This window comes from Stegodyphus dumicola, chromosome 3 (assembly GCF_044657685.1).
Source record: "Stegodyphus dumicola isolate Sdum_Otavi_A_Nest chromosome 3, ASM4465768v1".
Lineage (NCBI taxonomy): Eukaryota > Metazoa > Arthropoda > Arachnida > Araneae > Eresidae > Stegodyphus > Stegodyphus dumicola.
This window is the reverse complement of record NC_140770.1, coordinates 81,071,019-81,097,672: the sequence shown is the minus strand read 5'-3', so window position 1 is coordinate 81,097,672 and position 26,654 is coordinate 81,071,019. Positions and strand designations below refer to the sequence as shown.

Here is a 26,654-nt window from a genome sequence, read left to right as displayed (position 1 = left end):
TACATGCGTGAAAAATTAAGGAAAAAAGAATGAATTGATAGAAGAAGGTTGAATATTAATTTTACGATTTGCTTTAAGTAAAATTGCGTGAAAGCAGGGAAGACTTGATTTCCTTCCAGGATCAGATTCTTGCTCTATTCATTACAGCATTTATCCAGTTCTTCGAACCTTCCTTCTTTTTGAACTGGGTATAAAAAAGAGGGGTAAGTCATTTTGTCTTCGTTTATTTATTACCTATGTGTGGAAACGTTACTTTTCATTGTAAGGATTATGTCAATTTTATTAACAATTAAATTTCAAGTTAAAGTTCCTTTCCTGTCAAATTCCTAACTTCAACTTACTACTTCCAGCTAGAAAGTAGTTTTGGAATCATTTTGAATACTTAATGAGGAGGAGCGGTATTTAAAACGCGAAGTCTACTTGCAAAGTGAGAGAGAATCACGAGTTTCTGATTTGCGCGCGTCTGCGTTTTGGAAACTCTCTCTCTCAAAGCTGTTATTACGCTCGGTCGTACTCAGGCCCTTTATAAGCTTTAGTAGTCAAATAGAGTTAAGGGACCAACTCGATTAGAATCTTGATAGCTTCGGCTATATCTCTTCAGTTAATCTTAGTTTTAGTTTAATTTTTAGTCTCTTAAGTTCAAGCCCAAGTGTCGGCTTTATTGTGCACTCCAAGACGGAGTTTTGTTGAATCTTAATGGAATAATAAAGGGTTAGTTACCCTTCCATCTTTTTTGTTTCTTATTACACGAACTTAAGCGATTATTCGCTAACTAGTTAAGATTCGTGGCTGTCTACAGTAACTGAGAAATACACTAGTTAGAATCTCACATCATAAATGCCAATAACAACAAAATTTGGGGTTCGTGTGACCAAAATTTCGAATTTATAAATTTCTAATTCTCCAAAACTTCTAACCACGAATTACTCACTATGCAATACAGCTCTTAGCTATTATAGCTATTATTAAAAATTCCTCCGGAACTTACCACAAGAAATAAGCACTATGATGCCCTGAGAACTAGAGCTGTTCTCCAATGTTCGACAGAAGATCACTTGGCGCTTTTATTTTTTACGTCCTGATAATACTGCAATTGATAAAAGTTGAAGTATACATCTCGATCAAAATCCTCATATTCTATAAAACATCGCTGGTAACCGTTACTACCTAGCTGAAACTCCAATTCTGTCGTATACCTTAGCTAAATCCTTCGGTTTTATTTTCATAGGAGAAAATATAGAATACGTTATTGTTTTATTGTCTTGGTTTTCCCAGGAATACATTCAACGTCTTTATTTTCGTCTGATGTACTTCAACTGAAGCAAAATTGATAGTTTATTTAGGTGCAGAAGGAGAGTAAGAGACCTCTCGTATTAGTCCTACTTTCTTGCAACTGAGCTATTTGAAATTTTTCCTTCCAGCTTGACCTTAGTGAATTCATTCTCCCATCTTAGCTTTATGCTTCTCAAGAAATTTTTATCTGTGCTGTCGATTATTCCAAGAAAATGTTTTGATATTTTTGATTGGTTAAAATATATCTCTTGGCTACAGATACTTTTATCTACAAGCACAAACTGAAAAATCTTTACATTTACACAATGAAATATTAAAAAAGGCTTTTCTCAACCTATTCTCTAAATGAGATAAATATTCTGAAACACAAAGAATGGAATGCTTTCCCATACAGCTATAAATTCTATTATTGGTAGTTTTTTTTTTTTTTTTTTTTTTTTTTTTTTTTTTTGTTGTTGTTGTTGTTGGCGTGTCTAAGATAAGGCCTATTCAAATAGTGCTAAGAACGAAGATGGCAGCCCTGACAATTATCAAAATGCTATCATCACAGAGTTTAGGTCTCTTAAACAAGACCCCAATTTTTAACAATTCAAGTGGCTGGACAATCAAAAATGTGTGCAATTGTCAGTTTTGTGTCCGGGCAGGTATCACAGCTTCTGTAGGTTTTCGTACCTTCTCTGTCAATTATCAGTACTCTGTGATGGCCAATTCTAAGTACGTCTATGGTTTAAATTATATGTCGATCTCCATTGATGTTATTGAGCTGGTGCTTCATTGGAATTGAATGCTCCTTCAACCTGTATTTGTCCATGCCGTTTGCGTCCGAGAAGGTGACGTTTATATTATTATTATTATTGAGATTTCGAGCCATTTCCTAATTTATCTGCGTTCTCGTGTTGACAGCCGTTGACATGGGTTGACAGCCGTTGAAAAATGCATACGTGTTCTTACAAGACATTTTCTCCCTGCTTCCAGCATGCCCCCATAGTGTAACGGTAGAGCACTTTACCCGTATTAGGGAAGTCCAGGTTTGAGTCCCGGCGAAGGCACTGCAAATTTTTTCCATATCCTACTCCAAGAAAACCTAATCACTCTACAGTCGCATTCGACTTAAAAACATGGTGATGATAATAATTCGTCACCATTAGGATTTTGCGATTGGGTCTCCTAATACCCAGATTCACTTAAAAGAGGGGATTATATAATGCATTTTGGTCCTCTTTCCAGCATGCCTTCGTGGTGTAACGGTCTCACACTTGGCGCGTATTCGAGAGGTCCATTTTCCATTCCTGGCGTGGGCATTGCTCCTCCTGCTTCAAAATAAACTAATAACTTTGCATTCAAACTTCTAAAGCTCATTTTGGGGAAAGTGAATCCTGTTGGTGATCAGGGAAGCTTCCATCCAGGATTGTCGGTAGAGCTTTCCTTTGAGTCACAGAAGACAAAGAGTTCTTTTGCTTGCTGAGACATTTCATTTGCGCCTGTTGTTGCCAGAAGCGTGCAAATGAAATTAGAGACTATGACTCCAAGGTTGAGTACTATTTTAGCGTTCAGAGCAAGCCTGGAAGGAAATGTTGGCTCTTGAAAGATGGACAATGTCTTGTGATCGAAGCCAAGAACTACTCTCATATCTTTCACAAATTGCATAGGAGACGATCTTTGTAATCTAGCGCTGGTATTATAGATTTCAAAGGTTTTCCTTGCGATTTAAAAGTTTTTCATACTTTATTTTATTTTTTGACTATTTCCAATTATTACAATACGGTATCTAGATAGTCGTTTGTAATATTTTAGACTTGTAGTTAGTAGTCTATCAGATCTAACAGATTTTCCGAAAACCTTCTGTTTATTCTTTTTAGGGTAAATTAATAACATTTTCTCTTGCAAACAAATAACTCTTTATTTCTTTGCCTTTACTCTAATTTGGCATGATCGTTTAATAAAGTTATCATACATTTTGAATAACACAAGCAGCATCATTTTGAAAATTTTATGAACGTCATTGTTATTTCTGAATTTCCATCTTTATTGTTATATTTGGGTTAACTGAAATTTCACTCTTAGGATTTTTAATGTCTGCTAATATTTTCGGGATATAATCAGAAAATCTTTATATTATTCGAAATAGTAACAAAATCTATTGAAGAAATTACGGCTATTCTTATGATTGACACAATTTTAAAAGATTATTTCCGTAATTATATTAGGTTATTTGAATATTGCAAGAGCATTATTACTCTCTGTCTAAGGGGAGGAATGCTTCGTGGAGGGTTTCCTAAGGAAAATTGACTCGTATTCAACTTACAAATGTCAAAAACAGCTATACAGACATCCCATTTGCTAGGATTCAAACTCGAGTTAAAATACCAGGCTACTGGTAAGGCTGATCATCTTAGCGAAACGCTTATGATATTCAGGTTTTATGCAGTTTTTAAAGACAGTTTTCGAGACTGCAAATATATTATTGACAGTAGAAACATCTGCGGTAACCTAAAATAAATTACTGGAAATGCAACCGAATTTTTAGTATTTTTCTTTGCAGAAAATGTCATTTGCAGAAATCAACCACTGGATTTCTGATCGTGAAACCTATAGCCGTATACAGTAAGTAATAAAACGCACTCACTTTTCGCTGTACTCTGAAGCCCTGTAATTAATCTTATACATTGCCATCATCACTTTACTTTTGCTTTCCTTCAGCAACGCGATACACGATTCCATCAGAAGCGGAAGCACATACAATTTATATCGTGTCCCTGGCATTGACTAGGTGAGGTGCAGACGTGTAGAAGCGTCATGTGTTACTCACTTACGTGTAAATCTAATTGTCACAATCGCCAGATGTGTTTCTAACTGCAAGAAGATATTCTCTTGACAGAATTCCTTTTCGGTTCATCTTGGATGTATTTTTTCTTCCTGTAGTTCCATAATACCGCTCCCCCCCCCACCTAGGAAAATAGTTGTGTAGTATGTGCTCCTCAACACTTACCGGATGATCAAACAAAATTCTCAACCTATTTCTATATATTGCGAAAATGGCAAACATTCATATTAGGAAATTTTAGTGAATGTTATTTAAGAATGGAAATTTATGTAAAGAAATGAACATTAGAAAAATCATGGTTTTGAGATAAGAAATGTTTAGTAGTTTTAGTCTTTAATTTTCTGGCTTCCCGTTCGTTTTCGTTATTTTACGCTACTACGGGATTAATCAGTCAGTTGGTCTAGCCTGTTGTTAATTCTGAAAATTACTGCTAATTTTGCCTAAAAATTTCTTAAATTTTCCTTTAAATTATTAACATTTTCTGCTAGATAGCACAAGGCAGCGTAATGATTTTAAAATAACTACCCACTTTTTTATTAATTTGATCTTTAATTTAAAATTTAGTAACATATCACTTCGTCATAGTTTATAATTAATTGATGACTTTTATAAAAATTTAGAGTTATAGCGCAAGGTAATGTGAACTCGTATATGATATTCATACGCTATAATACTTTTCTTATGATATTATGCAGTCGATATCTTTAATCTGCTGTTTAGATCCAAAATCTTTCATCCGCTCATTGATCTACTCTTTAAGAAGAGTTTAATATGATTTGAAAAACTATTTTTCCTTGATGTTTAAGAAAATTTCTTAAAACTCCTAACCATTTATAGCAAGAGATAACATATTAGAAGACATATACCAAGATAAAATTAATCTTTTAACGATTATGTTTATTACGATAAAAAAGAAAGCAAAACATCACCATTTTAGGATAAAATTTAGTTTTAAAATATTTATTAATTATATTTCTTCTAGAACACTTTTAGCACATCAAACCGTATATGTTGCTTATTTAAGGGAATACGGAAAAGCTTATAGAAATTAAATTACAAGGATGCCTTGGATGATTTTCTAGCATATATATGTGACTGACTATTATATGAAAGCCTTCTTTTTTCCTAGTAAAACACGTTCAACAGTGAAAATCTCTCTTATAGTCAATTTAATAAGTTGCTTATTAACTTGAATACTATGTGTCATTCATTTAATATAAAAGGTGTGAAATTTTACATTTTTAATTTGTCAAAAATAACATTAATTTTATTTTTATATAATGTAAGGAATCTAAAAGAATTGCATTCTTCTAAAATTTCACGAATACTCAGAATTAGTAAGCAGCAGGTTTATTAACGTATTAAAAAAAATAAAACTAATTCACATTTTTTGAAAAAAAAAAAACATTTTGACGTGAATAACAAGAAACAAGTATCAAGATAATAAATAATGTTATTGAATATGCATGGAATATTTACTTTATGATGAAACGGTTATCGACTTTCTGTATCCAGCTTACAAGTAATTAAAAAAACATCTGGAAAAAGCGTATTTAACTAATTTATTAAAAGATAATTTAATTTTCCGTAAGCTCTTTATTTAAATACCGCATTTTCCCATTGTGGGTTGATTTATTATCGGATAATTATAAATGTCACGAATTTTATTTAATCTTCAGAAAATTATGGATAAAAAGAAAACTTTCTATAGTATGTTTGCTTAATTAAATTATTTATCACTTTATGCTTTTAATGTGTTTATATATTTATTGTTTTCATTCCTTATCATCAGAAAAAAAATTATATTCATATCAAAACAAAAAATAATATGTACTCCTTTATTGTAATTAGCGAAGGTCATCAAGTTTATTATCTGAGCACTATATGAAGATCAACAGCATGAATTGCTTTGCAAGTTAAAAATAACTGCAATTATTAGGAAAAACTAGTGCGAAAAATTTGGTAAATAATACAGGAAAATGAATTGGAGAAAACTGTAGGGAGAAATCGTGTTTCTTCTTACTTGCGCCGAGTTTGTCTATGGAGTACTCGAAAAGCACTTGACAAAAGAACATTCTGTTCATTTATTTTATTTTGTAATAAATATCAAATCGAGGAAAATTATGCAAAAAAAAATCCATTTCATAGAATAATTTTGAATCAAATTACTTGAAATCATATGTGGATTGATGCACTTAATGTCTAATGTCACATAGAATTTCTCATTACTGCGGAAATATTAGAAATGATGTTAGAAATGATGTTTAAGGAGAATCCTAGTCAACCAAATGGCCTGCCAGTGAATATGGGGAAGATTTCATTTAGTAAAAGTGAAGTGAAGTGTCAAGCTTGACTTGTTACTAGTATTTCTGCTTGAACTTGCTTATAAATGAACATTTTTAAATAATCCTAATGTGATATCTACAATTATCTAAATATCTGATCTATGGAATTGAAAGAGGGTTGAAAGGTACACTGTGAAAAAAAAAAAAAAAAAGGACAGTACTATATATCCCGTTCTACTAGCCCGATTGACGAAATTCAAATCGGTTTTTATGTCTCGAAAGCGCTACTTAGGATATATATTAGATTTATATATAGCATTGTTCTAACACAAGTATTTTGCCACAAAATAGGCTTTTTTCTGAAATAACAAACAATTTTTTTCCCAATTTTTGATTCTATGACTCAAATTATGCCTAAATATTAAATGTTGTAAAATTTGGTTCGAAATTTACGGAGAAATTCAAAAATTTAATTTGGCGGTTTTTTGAGTTTACGCGAAGAATAACTCACTTGGTGAACTTCTGAATATATGGCAACCTATTTTACTTTCCCTTCCATTGTGCAGGAGCGGAAAAAAAGTCACATCGTTCCTACCTTTTTACATTGTGCATGAGCAGAAAGGAAGTCACATCGTTCCTACTTTCAAATAATTTAAAAAACTGTGTAAACCACATTAGATGTTATTATCGCTTTCAGCAAATATGCTAAATTTCAAAACGCAACCAATATATAAATTCACGTATATCTTTGGTAATTTTGAATAAAAACCTATAATTTTTGCAGGTATACTTAGAAATACACATACTTTAAGATGATGGTAAACCTTTTTTGGTTGTAAGACAAAATATTTTCCCAAAATTTAAAACAGTTATTATTTAAAAATACAAATTTTCAAAATAAATCATAAAAAATGGGTCAATTTTATTTGAAATGAACCTACCGTTCCGACTGTGGAAGAAGGAATCAAACAAGTGTAATAAAAAAAGAGACATTAAATAAATACATACCAAATTTGAATTAACATTGAGGAGCTAAAATTTTAGGAGCTATTTTTTAAAAACTATTCCTGTGAATTTTATACACTTGGAAGTTTGGCATAATTTCAGATGTAGAATCGAAATATTAAAAAAAAAAAAAAAAAAAAAAAAAAAAAAAAAAAATAGGAAAGGAAAGTAATTGGCATTTCATTTCAGAAAAAGTCCGATTTTATGTCAAGATACCTATATAGAACAATGATATATATAAGTCTAATGTATATCCGAAGTCGCTGTTTCGAAACATGGAAAACGCAATTTGAATTTCGTCAATCGGCCCAGTAGAAAGGGGAAAAAAAGGGGGGAGAACTGTCCTCCCCTTTTTTTTTTTCGCAGTGTACAAGTTACGATACATATAATTAATACGAATCAATACGTATATGAGATTTGAAACACGTATTTGAGATCAATACTTACAGAAATATTATCTATTAGTTATCCTTTTGAAAATCCTGCCTATCAGAATTTAAAATACAATTTAAATTTGAAAATAGTTTTTGAAAGCTCGGTATCGAAAATAATGATGCAGTTAAAGATAATTAAAACAGACGTTATAGTATTATTCAAATTTAAACTACCACTACAATTATAACATGGCAGAACTTTAGAGGAAACTACATAGTAGAAACATTTTGCATTAAAATGCAATATATATTTATACTGATGCAGAAAATTGTTTAAACAACTTAAAGCAACTTTAACTTAAACCGAGCGAAAAAATTTTAGTGTTTACTATCTCCTTTCGGCATACCTTCGTGGTGTAACGGTAGGACACTCGGCGCGTGTTTGAGAGGTGCAGGGTCGAATCCTGATGAGAGGATTGCTCATTTTCCATGTACTCCTGCTTCAAAATAACCTAATAATTCTACAGTGGCGCCCATATTAAGAGATTGGGGGACACGTCCCCACCAGGATGTGGCAACTGGGTCCCGTAATCTCCAGTCGCCGTTTAAAAGTGAGAAGTGTATTAGGTTTTTTCTCCCATCACCTAGCATGCCATTTTTGTGTAACGGTAGCACACTGGGCGCGTATTCAAGAGGTCCAAATTCGAATCCCGGAGAGGGCATTTCTCATATTTTATGTCTCCAGCATTAAAAAAAATACTGACTATAGTGCATGAATTTAATAAACGTATCATAAATTCCGAATTAGGAATATATATATATATATCTGACACATAAAAAAACTGATATTATATAAGATATATGAACGGAGTTTCTGCGATATAACAATGAAATGAAATAAACAGTGCCTGAAACTTAAATTCTGAGCAGTTATACAACTTATGCGGAGTTATATAACCAAAGGAAAGTTATAAGTGTGGATAGGGTTATAAGCATGGATGTCGGGAGGGGAAGAACTGTGTCAGTGAATATGTGGATGTTGACTTTTTATCTCGTTTTCCATCAATATATGTTACGTCTTAATATAGTAGTTAATATGTGAGGAGGATACATTCCTTGAATAAATACATTCAAGTTTTCTTCCATATTTATATCTGTGGGTTACAACAAGGAGATATAGTTCTGTACAGCCGATAGGGTACAGCGACAGAACTAAAAGTACCAACTAAAGTTGACCTCAGGCCGTTAGTGTTCGGAAAGAACAGATCAGTAGTCCTATTGTTGTCTGTTTCTGCGTGAAGACTTTCCAAAAAGTTATTGAACTTTTTTCGGATAAAAGCCACAGCTGATAAGAGAAATAGTAAAAATCCCGATATGCTTACAAAGTAGGAAAATGGCCATAGATACATACTAGAGGAAAGCTGACGCTCTGTACCGTTAGAACATCCTTTGAGAGGTACATTATCATGAGAAGTAATGCCAACAAATACATCCTCAATGCTGGGTATTAATTTAATAGTAGTTTTGGAGCTATAATAAAACTCAAGTTTATTATTACCAAAGATAAATTTTAGAATAAGCTCTAACATTAACTGGTAGTACGTAATAATATTAATCCAATATTTTTCTTCTTTTTTCACGATTTCTTTGAGGGTAGGGGGGATGGATGAGTGTTTGAAATTGCTTAAAATGATTAAAAGTAAAACTATTCAAGTACAGAAATAAAGGGTTAACTGCCGAATTAAAGCCAAATATTTGTCCTAATATTTGTACACTGCATTCTGCAAACAATATTTGTATTCTTTACAGGGGACATAATATTTCCATGTATTTCTTGATTTTCTATCTATTTAAATAGGTATGCGGAATAGATATTTTATTTTCACAATTTTAGGATATTTTCTTTAAGTAAAATGTGAGGAATACTGTGCTTAGTTGAGACCATCAAAGAATTTACTTAATAGTTTTCATTCAAAAAATCATTCACAGACACTGTTCGTTTAAAGACAAATCATAAAACTAAAGTGTTACAAATCATAAAACTAAATAATAAACAAATGTAAATTATTTAGCATTTCTTAATTACATATAATTAATAAAATTTTTTAAATATAAATGGAAATCTTACTAAAGTTGTTGAGACGTAAATCAATATCATACTAAAATCATTTAAATGTGAAAAATAAGAGATTTAACAGAAGTTTAAAAAGCTAGCAGAAACAAAATCTGAAATTTATTTATTCGACATTAGTGAGAAATTTTAATTCCCACGAAATTTTGAAAGTCGCCTAAAATTCACGAAAATAATCGTGAGAATTGATATTGGCATAAGATTACTACTCTACCCATCTTTTATATAACATTTCCCTTCTAGGTTTTGTATTATTTAGTTTTGATTAAATTTAAAATAATTAAAACCAACAAATACAAAATATGCTTTACATCAATCAATTGTAAAAACTTCTTACAAGAACTCAGGTGTGCTAGAAATATAATTAAAGTTGTTAATTAATAAGGTAAGAAAGAATTACGTATTTCAAATTTGCTTTAAAATGCATTTCACGAAGCTTATAATCTACGAAAAATGAAAACTGATAATACACTGTCAATGTTTTTTTCTATTATGTATTTTTGCTTCCCTTTTCAAATTAGAGAAATTAGAGTTCTGGCTATTATGGCAGACATATACTTTCGCGTTTATAATTAGTGCAAAACCAAGATTAGCGGTTCATCCTCGACACTTAATAACTTCAGTAACAACTTTCATCAAACAGAAAGAAAGTTTATTAAGACTCACTAATTAAAAATTCCACTTTTTTACAATTTCTGATTAATTTACGTTTCTTCAGTTATGAATTAAACGTAAGAGACTTATATCTGGAAGTAAACACTACCGTTTATTATTCCGAAGTTATTCCGAATAAAGAAGAAAGGAAATGAAAATGCAGAATAATGAATTGCGATTAATTAACAAAACAGGGAAAGTAATTCCACAGACGAGTTGAAAATAATTTTTAAAAACCTGATTAAAATTTAGCGGAAAATTTTAGTTGATTAATGAAAGCAATTTAACTGAGTACGCTTAGTAAAAATAAATTATACGGTATATAAGCAACGTTTCCGTAGGATTTACGAATTCTAGAAAGAAAATAATTTAATCCTAGATAATTTCCTCTACTAAAAGAATCTGAATGAGAAATAAACGATTGAAAATGGAATGCACTATTCGAAAAATGATAGGAAAAAGATTTTTGAATATTTAAAATTTTTAATCAAACTCTTATTCAAATATAAATTTGTGTTTATTTTATTAAATATAGCGTGTATGTGTGTGTGTATTGAGATACGGCAAAGCACACTAGGGCTATCTGCCTAAGGGAAGAGATGCCTTTCGTGGAGGACTTTCTAAGGGAAACTGGCTCGTATACACGTTACACATGGGGAAAACCACGAAGCCAGCCCGTTCGCGGGATTCGAACCTCGGACCGAACTACCAGTGTTCAGCGACTTTACCGCTCGGCCGCTGGTGGGCTATTAAATATAGCAGGTCGCAAAAATGATTCTCATGCGAGTCATTTTTAGAAACCATTATGTTAAATTCAAATTGATTTTAGATTTAATAACTGAAAGATTCTAAATTAAGTGGATTTCAGTTACAAGAATTCAATGTAATTTATTAGGCAATAAATCAATAACAAATAGCTTGAATTTACCTTCTTTTTACGCAAAAGTTTTTAAATATTTTGAGGAAATGCATGGGGTTACACTTGAAAGCTACAGACACACTTTTTATCCCAAAGGTCTGTTAGTCTCGAAGCAAGATTTTGCATGCTTTCACTTTAATGCGTTGTTTCAACTTTCATTCGGGACTATAAGATTTTAGAGAAACGTAAGGTATTATTCTTTCATAATTAATATATATGTTATTAATTAACAAAATGTTTATTTAAAAGCTATAAATGCAGGTCTTAAGAATACTATAACTTTTTATTTTAATCTGTTTGATTTAATCAAAAATGCATTTAATTCATGATTTACTTAATAAACAAAACATTAAGTATTCGTGTAGAAATACATTACACATTTTTTAACATTTTAGAGACACAAAAGATATACAACGTTCCCTAGTCAGTCCAAGTGCATATTCTTCTACTATCATACTCTATATCTAAAGATTATAGATCTATAGGCATGGGGCTGGTGAAATTTACTGCCTCTTCCAACTGCAATACTTATCGATAATCTCTAATAATAAGCCATATTTAACATTAAAAGAGCCTTTTTGGGAGATCTTTAGAATCTAAAGAACCATTTCAAATTTTCCCCCGTATATATGCGTCTGAGTGTGTGCAATACGATAACTTAGAGTAAGCTGAAACAGACTGACTGTGGTTGTTTGCATTACATCCTGGGAAAGCCTACTTTAGAGAGATGACACTCGAAGGAGAGCCTTGTAGAAAGACGTGGCCGAATTGAACTTAACTTTTATTGGTGGATATGAACTAAATATTAAAAACACATTTTCCATCACACATGATCATGAGGGGCAATACGCATCCTACATGTTAGATAATGGCGGAGTTAGTAGCACGACAAATAAAAGGAGCGAAGTAAAATCTTGACTGCAGGAGAGCTGACGCTAAAAAGCGCGCTATTATCCAATATGGAGGCTCACCAAGAAAAGGTTTGGGTTTAGATTAAAAGGTTTGAGTTCTCGAAATTTGAGTTCAGGTTCCGAGTTAGCTACATCATCAGAGTTGCGGAAGCCATACAAGTTGGGCCGATCTAGAAATGACACAGTCCAAAAAAGTTATTATTACGATTTTTAGAGAGGGGGAATTACGAGGTTAACGAAAGTTTCAATTTTAATTATGATTTATATAATTTTTATCTTGAATAGACGATATATATATATGAATTTAATAAATGAAATATTATAATCTCATTCATATAAATAAATTAAAATTTTAAATTATACATATTCAGCTGCAAACAAAGTAAACTGAATACCTATTACTGCGAACTAATTTGCAATATCATTAAATTCGGACAACATAAGTAAATGAAGTACAAGCACGTAAATACATGAAAAAATAATACAATCCTAAACTTTTAGCTTAAAAGCATTTAAAACATTTTAAAACACATTTTAATTTGCATAAAATGAATAATTATTGAGCAGGCAGGAGACGGTGTCCAACGAAAATATCGCGGACGAAAATGTGGCGAAGAAAACAACGCAAGGTGAAACCCTCGTGATACAAAACATCATGGGAAAAAAGAAAAGCAAAGAGAAAACATAGTGGCACAAAATATCGCCATCGAAAAAATAAAGCGGTTCAAAAACTTCATAGTTTAAAATCATCGTCGTCGAAAATATCGTGGTAAAAAATAAAGTACCTACATATCATCGCAGGGCGATAACATCAAACAAGTGCGTTTTTCAGGTTTTAATCTGATTGATTTAATCAAAAATGCATTTACTTCATGATTTATCTAATTAAAACATTAAGTATTCGTGTAGAAATACATGAATACTTAATGTTAAAAGCTGTAAATGCATTTTCGCATAATAATTTGGGAGCGCAAGAAGGAAAGAGGGATATTTGATATTTTTACTTTTATATTTTTGAATGAACTAATAAATTTTTATGGAAACGTAAGAAGGAAACTTAAGCATTTAAAAACTGAATATGAGTAGAAAACTAATGCAACTTACAGAATTTAACAGAATGTTAAATTTACATAGTTAATTTACAAAGGTCATTAATAAATTAAAAATGAAGTTTTACTCACAATCATGAAACATGCAGCCTAAAAATGTTTAGAAAAAAGAAGATGTGTACGAGATGTTCCGTTAAGCGACGATTTGTAGCTGCTTTGTTTTTTTACCACGATATTTTTGACGACGATGTTTTCAAACTGCGAAGTTTTTGAACCGCTTTATTTTCTACGACGGTATTTTGTACCACGATCTTTTAGAACTGCGATGTTATCTCTTTGCTTTCTTTTTTCCCAAGATGTTTTGTACCACGACGTTTTCGCTTTGCATTGTTTTCTTCACGACGTTTTCGTGCGCGATGTTTTCGGCTGTAACCAAGGAGACATATCTTTTCAAGGGCAAGTTGCCCCAACTCTTCAATTACCTAATTGGTGTTTCGCTATCTATATAGGTAGGGGATAAGAAATACACAAAATCAAAAGGAGTGGTATGTTAATATGAGAATTTGAATAGTTAAGAAACATATATATATATATAATGTAAGAAAAAGTATATGTAAAAGATTAAATTAGCAGCGTAAATTAATTTTCCTTCTCATTCTAAAAATAGTAACCCCTCTCTGCACTGCGTCATTTCCAGAAAAATCCATGCCGTATGACTCTTACATAATTCTGATGATGTAAACGGAACTAAAACTCTTAACAGCCAATAATAATTTTACAGCAGTATTAACCATCGAATCAGAATGCTTTGAGAACCAAAACTAACTCAGTCTGACTTAGGATTTCTTTCTGAACATTACACACTTGCTTTCCACGCCTTGGCCTAGCTACACTGCCGTTTGTTTTCTCTGCTTTCTTGCTACAAAATTATCAAAAATGTAAGTCTTTTGGAACAGGCGCATTTAATGTGCCAACTTGTGTGTAGCCGCAACATGTTGCCGAAAATAAAACTGAAGATTTAATCTGCATTCGCCTCCAACTTTCCTATTCATGGTGGATCATCTCTTCTACGCATGAAAATTCCTCTTCCTGCTCTTCAGTTACTTCTGACTTTGTTTTTATCACATATATATTGAAGAATAAAATGACATTTAAAATTAACATAAACTTTGAATTCATTTCAGGATGATGAAAGATAGTGTCCAAATTTACCTTTTTTGCGGATCTTAATTCTGATATTACTGTGCATCATTAAGCATTATTAAGGAACTGGTTATATTAATTGTGTACTTTTAAGTATTTTTTACATTTTGCCTAAAAATGACATGGAATTCCCTAATTTCATTCTGGAAATCTATATTTTCTATTTCCGTGTAACTGAAGATAATAAACTCAATCATGGAACCATTTCTGAAAATGTCAGTATTACGGCTCCAGCGCCTTCAAATCTGTGATACTTAAACGTTCTCGGTTTTGGTGCCATGTCTGAGTTCCCTGTACTGCATGGCCTACAAGCACTACTCGACAGTCCTGATGTTGAAGATTGGGCAGCTGATTGGGCTTACTTGGTGAAATGCAAGGAGCCTGACGTAAACACCGTTATTTCCCCGATTACTAAGCAGAAGAACGCGTGTTTTGATTATTTTCTAGAACTGACGCCTCTACCTCTGCTTGGAACCAGCCAGAATCGTATTATTATTTCTATGACAAGACACGAAGCACTAATTTTATTGGTTAATTGACTATTTAAATTAGGGTAACTACTTTTTAATTTCTCACTTAGAATACAGAGCGACCCAGCTTTGAATCAGCGCAGTGAACTAAATAATAGTACTAGGAGTACTAAAATGAATAATAGTACTAAAAGAAAAATACATTCTAAAGCAAACTTTTAATTTAATTTCAACTTAGTAATGCAACGTAGTACCTATCTCAGAAATAACTATGTACGTGTTTATACTATTATTATCTTACTTTAAATTACCTTATCACTTCAATATAATCATACAGACTGTTAGACGACGTATCGTCTCGTCTGCCTACTAACTAAAGGTATCGCAATTCAAAGTAAAGTTTTAAAATAAAAGATATTTATTGGCACATCAGTTTGGTGGTTAAAGAAACACAGTAGGTGAAGAGTTTAAGAGAAAGGCAGTTCCGTTACTTTCGAGTTATTCAGAACACTTTTCCAATTTAAATTAAATGTTAAACATAAAACCAGAAAGCAGTATTAAACTCAGACTGTACCCTAAGTGTTTAAGAAACAAAACAAGCTTGTCGAAGTTTAAGCGAAGTTAAATTCAACATTGCCTTACACGCTATAAAATAAAATGGACCGGATGTTGGTAATACTCAAACACTGTTAAATTTCAAACTGTAAGTATGATTACAAAATCTGGCTTTAAATCGTCTAGATTTAAAACATTGCATTTCAAATGATGGCACGGTGTCTAAAGGTCTAAATGATACAGTATCCCGAGCGTAATAATGTATTTTAATTTGCGGAGCCTTATAAGAGTGTATGTCCTTTTGCAAACATAAATTGTAGACCCTACATAGAAGACAAAGTAGCGAATTCTCGTTATATCTTTGAAGAGCAGATACTTATAGAAGAAGGTTTAGGTAAGCTTTTTATTTGAACTAAAGCAACAACATGCACGCACTGGGCACTCACAATTGACCACAACGTTTGGCTAAACTCATTTGAACAACAAATAAAAAAATGTAAAATCACAATAAATTAAAATAGCTAACGACTGGCTCATTAGTTATATAAACCGTTAAATTGGCTGCATACAGCAAAGCCGCGCCTAGAATATCAATATAATTTGAAGGGTGTCTGACACCAACAAGAGAGCTAATTTCAAACACCGCAGTATAAACTCGGAACTAGTCTTCTTTACGAATTCTTGAAACTGCAGCTTAAATACTGCTTCTGAACATACTTAAATGTTGCATACTACGTCATTAAAATGTACATTCTGGCAAGAAACTGAAACCAGGATTGAAAGGAAAGCCGAACTAAAAATAATTGGTTAGAATAAAATAAGGTTTTTGCAACCTGTATAAAATCCAAGCAGCTTAGGTTAACCTTATATCCCGATTTACTTGAATTTGTACACACAAGCATATGCGGTCCTATGAATACCACATTCTCATTTGGCATTAAATATCTTATAATAATGATATTTATTTTATTTATTTATTACGTGCTCCGCCCTTAGGCACTACACGGAAAGGGAGTGATGCCCCGTGGAGGTCTTTTTAAGGGAAACTGGCTCGTATCCACGTTACATATGGGGAAAACCACGAAAACGCCCATGCAGCCAGCCCGTTCGCCGGGACTCGAACCCCGGAACGAACTACCAGTGTTCAGCGGCTTTTACCGCTCGGCCGCTCCGCTGGTGGGTCCTTATAATGATGATAGGTGACAAACTGAGAAGCAGCATTTAGTACGCTCGACGAAAAATTACAGAGAAACACATCAGTTTATTAAAATTAGGTAAAAAATAACATTAATTTAGTTTAGAACGCCAAATTAAGATTGCATTTTTTGCCCAATTTTAAAAAATAGGGAAAATTTTAAGTTAATATCATAAAAATTATTATATTGTGACGGAAAACATAAAGGGAGGAAGCATATTTTTTCGAATGAATAAATTTCTCTGCATATTGTTTATTTCATTAATATGCAAGAACATCTTTTTCATCTACGAAAACTTACAAGTATAGCAAGAATGTGCAAGTGTCTACAATAATGAAGTTCTGATACTTGTAGTTTGAAACTGATCAGGTTAATGCTTTAAAACTTTTATGGCTTTCATTTCTAGTTTTTAAATTCAGTTAGCCAGATTTTAAATTATGCTAAACTTCTCCTTTTCATCTCGACATTGTGTAGTAAAACGCATTGTTAGCCATTATTTAAGAAGACGCTGATGGAAAAGGTATGAGTAATGGTATAACAGACAGCAAGGAGCATCTCCCCCTCTATTTCCTGAAATCCGTATTTTACTTTCGCTGATGTCACTAGTGAATTGTGGCTGAAAAACAAACTTGATAACGCACTCATAGGAGCTACAGGTTTTTATTTACTTTTCGTAAGCACTGAAATTAAATATCGAGCTTCGATGCAAGATGCAAATTACAAAGGAAATTTAGGTTGTCATTCAGTTTCTAAATGTTCTACTATCTAAAAAAATTATAACTACTTTATAATTAAAGTACATGCTTAAATAGAAAAACTGAAACAACTCTCTGTGGACGAAGTAAAATACCAGAACAGGAAAGGTAACAAAAAAGCTTTACAATAAATTTCAGAATCCAGAAAATAAGCTTGCGAATTTAAATATAGCAAATTTATTACGATTTTTTTATTTTTACCGCAATTGAAATTACTGCTGAAAAACGAATAGAACAGTATCACATTTCTAATAATATTAGCACCAAAATAATATTTTGCTAAAAATCACTTTGTATCCAATCATTAAAATGTTTTCAACGAGCTTTTTTTTCTGTAATGATTTTTTAGTAAAGAAAACAAATTTTTATTCTTTTCAGTCTGGACTCGATCTTTTTAAAAATACTTGCTATAAGGCTACAATAATATTCTGAATGTTCATAGTTTATTGTGCATTACTTACCAAGAACGCCAAGCCTGTAGTTGATGGTGACTATAATGACGTTCCCATAGCTTGATAACACCCGACCGTCGTAAGGATTTCCGGCGTTCCATTCGTAGGATTCTCCATGAATGAAAACCATAACTGGTAATTTCAGCGGCTGTCTTCCCACTGCAAAGGAAATGAAATGAAACTTAATATTGAGAAAAGATGTATTATTAATATGTAACCACTAATACTTTAAGCAAATTATCATTTTCTTTGGAAACCATTTTTCGATATATCTTAAGAAGGTATTTTAAATCTGACTTCAATACGGCTTTTTAATGAATTTTTGTTTCATAGCCAAAAAAAGAACATTTAAAAATAATAGTTAAAAAACACCACAAAAATTTCTGAAATGTTTCAGATTTTAAATTACGTCCAAAGGAGCGTTTTCTCAATGTTTTGTGTGTTACCTTTATTTATTAAATATCATGTTCTTTGCACTTAAACAATAAAATTTAGTTCAATAAAATGAGCATTTCTTTAGAATTTCCGATACACAGTTCGACGCGCTGGAGATAAAAATGTTTCGTAAACTGTTGCCATTGCTCGCTTTTAAATCGCTGAGTTTGTTACTCAAAAATTCGTTAAAGTTTTACAAAATAAGAAATCGATAATAAAACCAATTCCAAATTTCAAATTTGGGATTTCAGATGCCCATATGCGCAGTAGGATTACGTCATTCAAAATTGGATGGCTCTAGATACGTTGTTTTATCACAATGCGAGAAATAGACATACATTTATGCAGATTTTTTCATTATTTAATTTCTTCAAATTTAATGCAGGACTCTAACATCTGGTGGTAACAGTTTGAAAAGTGAACCGACATTTATAGGAGTCCGACGCAAAGTGCCAAAACGAAAGTAATAGTCCTTCGGGACTCAAATCTCTTAGAACTAATAATTTAATTGTGCACTAATGAGTAAAAATTAAGCAACAAATTCATTTTTCAACTTGCATATATGAAATTGTTGAAAAGGGCTTTTAACGATCAGTGCAAAGAAAATGCATATGTAATATCAGCACCCTGACGTCAGAGCTCTCAAACGTTGCAAATTACTGAACTTTCATTGTCCACATAATTGTTGAAGTTAACTCGCATTTCAATCATCCTTTGTTGAAATTATAAGGTATTTCTCCCGCCTTCTTAGTATGCCTTCGTAGTGTAGTGGTCAGTAAGCTGAGGTCCAGAGGTATTCCAGAGGTCCGTGGTTTGATTTCCGGCGAGAGGGTTGCTCAGTTTTCACTTCTCCTGCTTTCAAATAATAATAATAATAATAATAATAATATAATGCCTCTACAGTTGCGCCCGAACTAAAAGAGTGGTGGATGATGATTTTCCACTCCCAGGATTTGGCGACTGGGTCCCCTTAACCCCAGCTGCCCTTTAAAAGGAGAGTATGTAAAGGTATTTCTCTCGCCTTCTTAGCATGTCTTCGTAGTGTAGTGGCGCACTATAGTGCACACTGGGCGCGTATTCCAGAGGTCCGTAATTCGATTCCAGGTGAAGGCGTTGATCATTTTTCACTTCTCCTGCTTCCAAAAAAATACCTAATGCCTCTACAAAATTAGTAACTGTAAACTTTTTACGTGCATACATGAATCTTGAAAGCATTAGTTATAGCCATATGCTAATACTACGTTAGGAAATCGTACTAAAATCAGCTAAGTAGTTATGATCTAAAATTATGTTAATACTTCTTCGTATATAATCTTTAGCTGTTTACATTACTTAAAGTACCCGTGCAAATAAGCGAAACATTTTAATCCACTGCATTAATTCTTTGATCTCAAACATCTTTATAAGAGGTGATAACACATTTTAAATGAATAATATTCATCTGAGAGAAATTGTCATATGTACTGTTGCTAAGGCTTACTTATAAGATATGTTAAATTACTTGGATCACTTTTGTCTACAATTTAAATATGATATGGATACTATTGAACATATTTTTTTATTACATCAGATAACTAATATTTCTACTAGTTGACTGATACAAATTTCTCGTGGAATTTTTATAGTTTCAAAGATATAGTAATGGCGAATATTTTTCTGCTTTAGAAAAAATAAAGCATTGCACTTTTCCTTTCTGTTCCATTGTTATATTCCCTAATGTATTATGATGATTTAGTACTTCTTATACAAATTCATTTAATAAAGATGTTCCATTAAATATTCACAGCTTTATTCTCTTTTAAAATCCATTTCATATTTAAAGTGCTGCTTTAAGTCCAACATGTTTTCAATAATTATGCATATTGCAACTTACCTTCGAATTTTTATGCATAAAAAACTTTAATTTATATAATGGAAATGAGAAAAAAAATATGCGAATTCTTTATTATATGCGACTGATATAGGCATTCCTCCTAGTGTCTTGTGTCGCATTAATGCAAGCTTGCGACTCTTTTATAGGAACACTTAATTGGATATTCTGCATAATAAGATGAAATATTTCTTTCACTTACTATATATAATATCCTACACAGCTTAATTAAAGGAAGGGAAAAAATTTATGATTTCATATCAAATGCATATGGATACATACTGGTAACAATGCACATTGTTACGAATTTTATACATATGTACATAATTTAAGTGAAATTATGTTTGAAATGTAATATGATATGCCTGAAGAAGGTGCAGCTCCTCTGAAAAATAACACTACAGGGGCAGATCCATTTAACATTAAAGCCAAGCTGGTGATGGTTTTCGCGACTAATTTTTGCTGCTAAATTTGTCGAAAAATCGGCAAAAGAAGCCACCAAACTTGGCGAAGTGTTTTCTCCCTGTCTCTGTATAATTGCAATTCGTACTCTAACTAAATAACTTTAATTGATCCTTATATGTAACTGAAACCGAACAAATGGTGATGCAAAGCTGTCAACGGCCTGGAAAAAATTGTGTATGACCGAAAGAGCATCAGATATAAGTTTTTAGCTTGGACTATTAAGAGCTCTGCGTGTAAGCTTCGCTCTTGAGATGCGCTTTGAATTGCGTTGTGTTTAATATTCTTTATATTTTGAAGTGGTAACTAATGATTGTGCTCTGTTATACTTAGAAGAGCTGTACAAATACTTTTGTGGATAGTCTCAGAAGTGTAAAGGCCTTTTTTGGGGTAAAAAATTTTCGGTTCCGAGCGCATTCAATCGATTATGAACCCGTTAGCATGCAGTATTATTCTTTCATTAAATTTGAAATATTATCGTTTACGTTTGTGCTGCCAATTCTCAAAAATGTAACAAAAGCTGATTATTTCCTAAACAACACGTTTCCCATCTAGAACTCTTACAACTCGTTCAGAGAGCCGCAGTTAAATAATATTTCCTTACCTGCCGTAATAAATTTACAAGTATCTGGCTTAAAAATGTTTAAAGAAAAGAGGAAAAGGAAGGAATTAAATATAGCACACCGATCATTCTTGCTTAATATTTGTTTCTCTAAATTAGTTTCTGTTTGTATAAAATGTTTGTTTAACAAATCACTTGTCAGATCTATGATTATGACATAAATCTATTTAAAAAATATAAAAGGTACGCCTGAAAACATTACTTTTTTAACATTTCATAGCCGATAAATATAAATAGACCCTGCACTAGATAATGTCCCTCCTTTCTTCATTATTGTCTACTCGTAAATATGTCAGCGTAGTAAAGCTATAATTTGCGGGAAGAAGATATATCTACATTGTTAAGAGATAAAACACAGTATACGTCTACAGCTAAGAGACGAAAGATTAAATTTCAGAAATTTATTTCAGAAATTACTAAACGCAACTACTATAAGAAAGTTCTCGAAAACTGAATTTAAATTAGCCTGTTCAAACTAGCCTAAATTTAAATCTTACTTGCTTATATTTCTCAGATGGTACGAGAATATATTCTTTCGTACCTAGATACAGCAACAATTGGCCTCAAAGACTGTTAACAAGGAATATTCTTTCTGATTTCTTATTAGGATAAAAGATGGTACATTTGTGCTATTGCAGAAATACTAAGACAATGGGTACAACAGCCTTATTTTGATGTAGAGCTAGTAATAGACTACATAACAAAACTTACCTCTTATATAAGTCTAAACGAACCAAGTGGAGTTCAAGAATGAAAATTTATAGCATTGGCCATATAACACTTGTCCTGCACGAATACTGAATGAAAAAAAAAAGGATTTGATTTATGAGACTTTCTTTCCTGTCTTATGTCGGCTAGTCATCTGCCGTCGCAACCAAACTGAATGAATCATTAAGGTAAATTTTCAATCACCGTGAAAATGCTGACACACTTAAATTTTTTGGCATCAGCGATTTTAATTTCATATGATAAGATTTCCAATGTGCAGCATAAAAAATAGTTTTGCCAGAATTGTTGGCTTTAGTGGTTCGGTTTCATTCCCATGGAAAATTGTTTCTCTGTAAAAGCTTGCGGAGCCACATATTTCACTATTTGCCACTCATTGGTTTCACGAAAAAGTACCTCAAATTCTGAACTCTCCACCGGAAGCTGATGTCAGTTCCATCGAAAATCAGTGGCTGTTCATCAAGAATACGGTGCGACAGCAGAATGCAATGGGAAATGATTTGAGAGCTATTATCAAAGATTTGTGAACCAGACTACCAAAAAAATTTGACTGCTGGAACAGGAATGCGTTATTATTGTAATTTTTTCCATGTTAACTGAGAAGAATAAAGCCGACTTATGCATATAGATAACTGTTACGGTACGTTTACTGTACCCTTTCTTGAACCATATCGTTAAGTAAATTATTTTTGATTATTCAGTAAGCTTTCTTATAATCTTGAACAGTCTTCTTTTCCTAGCGTTAAAAACAACCATACACCGGTGTGGTGTTGCTGGCCTTGATCGTATAAAGTGTCGATACTAAGAATATCAAGTACAAATTAATTTTGCGTAAATACTTAAACTAAAATTTGGTGTTTAGTACATTGCTTAATCATTACTAAATAGATTAACAAGACTTACCCACTGATGCATGCATGAGCCGATTATTTTCTTTTTCCAATCACATATTTATTTCAATACACATACTTTCTGGATTAAATAAGACATATTTATCACACACATATACATACTAAAATATCATAACTTAGATACTCGCAATGCGATAACTCAAATGGAATGTCCGTGGAGTGCCGACGCGTGACTATTCGCGCAATCCTGTTCCATCGAATAATTTTGCGGTTGAAACTTGATGAATTCTATCTTCATATTATCGCGCTGTCTGGTTACACACTTATAAGCTCTTCTTTTTTCCTTTTACATTCATATGATCTTTACACACATCGCACGTGGTGACACATTGCTGGTCAATCACATCTTGAAGTCGAACAGTTACTTATATTCTGCTTGCGCGTTTATTTTATTCATAAATTCCACACACTTGCGCGTATATTATATTATTCACAAATAAAATATCTACTTTAAGTACTGGATTTCTTCATTCTGCTTCTTTCTCGGCAAAATTAGATAGGAACAAATGGCGACTGCTGAGTATGTGTGTGGGCCCACACACCCGCTAAGCTCGACGTCAGGCAGCAAGAGGGGAAAGACTAAAAAGAGAGAGAGACAAACCAGTCCTTCCAGTATTTATACCTTTCGACGCACGTGCTCGCGCGTGATAACGATACAAGAATCGATGTAGCCCCAATGTTCTCACATTCCCTCCGGCCGAAGAAAAAAAAAATTGTCCCATCACTGGACAAATGAAATCCCTCTCTGCTGGACACACTTGAACTTTCGTCTGCATTTCACACCAATCTTTACATCATTTGCAAAGGCACTGCAGTTTATCATTTCATCGGCACTCCATACATTTCACATTACACGCACACAGTTGAGCTTTCGTATGCACTATACACACATAATTGACATTAATTTTTCACATTGCTTGGGAAAAAAAACACAGCACTTTAAACACTTTGTGATACACATTTTTTTACATTCTTACATTAGTATTATTCTTTTACGTACTCATGCATGTCTACTCTTTCCTAAAATATCACCACAGATGCGATTCCAGGCAATGAAAATTTGGCACTTAAAGACACATAATTTACAATTCACATATGATTAAATATCCAATCAATCACTTAAACTAAGAACATTTGCATTATCAATTTTGATAGAACTCCTCTTAACCATTGTTTACCTTATTTCATTCTTTACATTTTAGAATCACATTCACTATTTCATTACATAGCTACTTTTATCATTTGATCATATTTATTTTACATATACATTACATATACCAATATGTCATGACATTGTTACAAGCTACAGCTACATTTGTATTAGATCCACTACTAAATTACATACCTTCAATTTGATTCAGCAGTAAGACAAGGAGATTAGAACCACACTTTTTTTTTTTTTTTTTTTTTTTTGAATCTGCTACCTAGTAATCAATGAGACCCTGCATAATACAATTCAATTCTTCTGGTATATGGACCAGCCAACTCTACCAAAATCGTGCAATTAGTGCTTTATTACACTAAATTGACCCATACCACACATGATCATCATTATCTAGCTTGTACACATATTACATTCTTATCATAATCACAACTTCTTTACACTTTTTTTTTTTTAATTTGCTGATCGACAATTTACAATTGTGTTACACTCCTAATCCTCATTTTGTGTTGAATCTACTCTTGAAGGCTTTTGTAAAAACAATTTACTTACGTGAACTTTAGTGGTTTTATTCTCTAATAGTATTATATAATTATCATTTCGTAGCTTTTTAATGATCTTATATGGCCCCTTGTATTTTGGATGTAACACCCTTCTATCAGTAAATTCCTGCATAAAAACTTTATCCCCCGATTTCAATTCTGGAATTTTTCTCCCTTTCAAATATTTTTTTGCACAATTAAAGTATTCATCCTCATTTAATTTTACTTGTTGCTTATCTATACTCAATTGTTCCTTTATCCTTTTGGAATATTCCTGGAAATCTTCTGCTAATTTAAGAGGATCATTGCTATCTATGGGAGTATTTAATGTTCTACCGAAAAATAGTTCTGCTGGTGAAAATTGAGTTACAGAATGTTTAGCATTATTATAATACAGTTTAAACATCAGTACTTTTTGTGGCCATTCAAATATTTTGTTTGATATTGCTGCAATTGATTCTTTCATTACCCTGTGAACTCTTTCAATCAACCCATTGGACTGTGGATAATAAATTGAACTTTTTCTGTGTTCTATTTTAAGCGATTTTAAAAATTGAGTAAATTCTGTGGAACAAAAATAGGAACCGTTGTCTGATAACAAAATTTTTGGAATGCCAAATCTGGCAAAATAATCATTTAAAGATTTTATGATGGATTGAGAAGTGCAGTTGTTTAACGGAACTGTTTCCAAATATCTGGAATAATGATCAATGATAGTGAGTACATAAAACTTATTATCTATGGATCTTGGCAGTTTACCAACTATGTCTATAGCTATCATCTCTCCAGGAGCAATATCTTTCTTAGGAATTAGACGTGGCATAGTGTTGTGGGGTCTAGACTTATTTTGTAAGCAATCTGAACAATTTTCTACAAAACATTTCGTATCACTGTACATACCTTTCCAATAATACTTTGCCTTTACAAATTCATATGTCTTTTGAATACCAAAGTGAGGCGCATGAACTGTCTGTAATACATCTTTAATTAATGCCTTAGGAATTAGAATTTTATTCTGGATACTTCTGTCTTTCTTTCTCATATTTACAGGTTTTAACTTTATCATTACTACATCTGTATGACTATCAATAAAATATTGTTCTACACTTTCTTTGTGGTTATCCTGTAATTTTTTTACAATTGATTTTATGTCTGGATCACTTTGCTGTTTACTAATTATGTTTTGAATAGACAAATTATCATTGGTCTTAAATATATTTACATTGTTTACCACTACATCCTCTGAAACTCTTGACAAGTAGTCTGCTGGGTTTTTTAAACCAGGAATATGCTCCATCGTGTATTGAAATTCCTGTAAATATAACAACCAACGTGCTACAATATCTGGCTGTTTGTCAAGACTAATATGGAAAGTCAGAGGTTTAGCATCCGTTAATATTATAAATTTTTTCCCATACAGATGTTCGTGAAATTGCTTTACTGATCTGAAGATTGCATAAAGTTCTCTCCTAATTGAAGGATATCTAGCCTCAGCAGGTGTTAAAATTTTTGAGTAAAATTGTACTGGGAAAAACTTTTCATCAGTTTTTTGCATTAATATGCCACAAATGGCTGATCTAGAAGCATCGGTTACTAAATATAAAGGTTTATCATTTTCTATGTTTTTTATTGTGGGTTTTTCTAAAATTAATTCTTGTATATTATCTAATGCATTTTGGCATCTCTCGTTCCACACGAATGGTATATTCTTTCTTGTTAAATTTACTATTGGCTTGACAATTTCTGCATAATTAAAAATTAAGTGTCGAAAATAATTTACCATGCCTATGAATGTTTGAACCTCTTTCACATTTCTTGGCCTAGGGAATTTGGCTACTTTCTGAATAT

At 32.3% G+C, this 26,654-nt stretch overlaps 1 protein-coding gene across 1 annotated transcript in view; it reads right to left on the bottom strand.

The window, feature by feature from the left end:
* Positions 1-18,257, bottom strand: part of LOC118195786 (neuroligin-4, X-linked-like) — a 291,903-nt gene extending 273,646 nt beyond the window's left edge. The window contains exon 1 of the mRNA XM_035367112.2: positions 18,086-18,257. Within this exon, the coding sequence (XP_035223003.2) occupies positions 18,086-18,206 (121 nt within the window). The 5' untranslated portion in view covers positions 18,207-18,257. The remainder of the gene's footprint in view (positions 1-18,085) is intronic.
* Between the last annotated feature and the right edge of the window lie 8,397 nt (positions 18,258-26,654).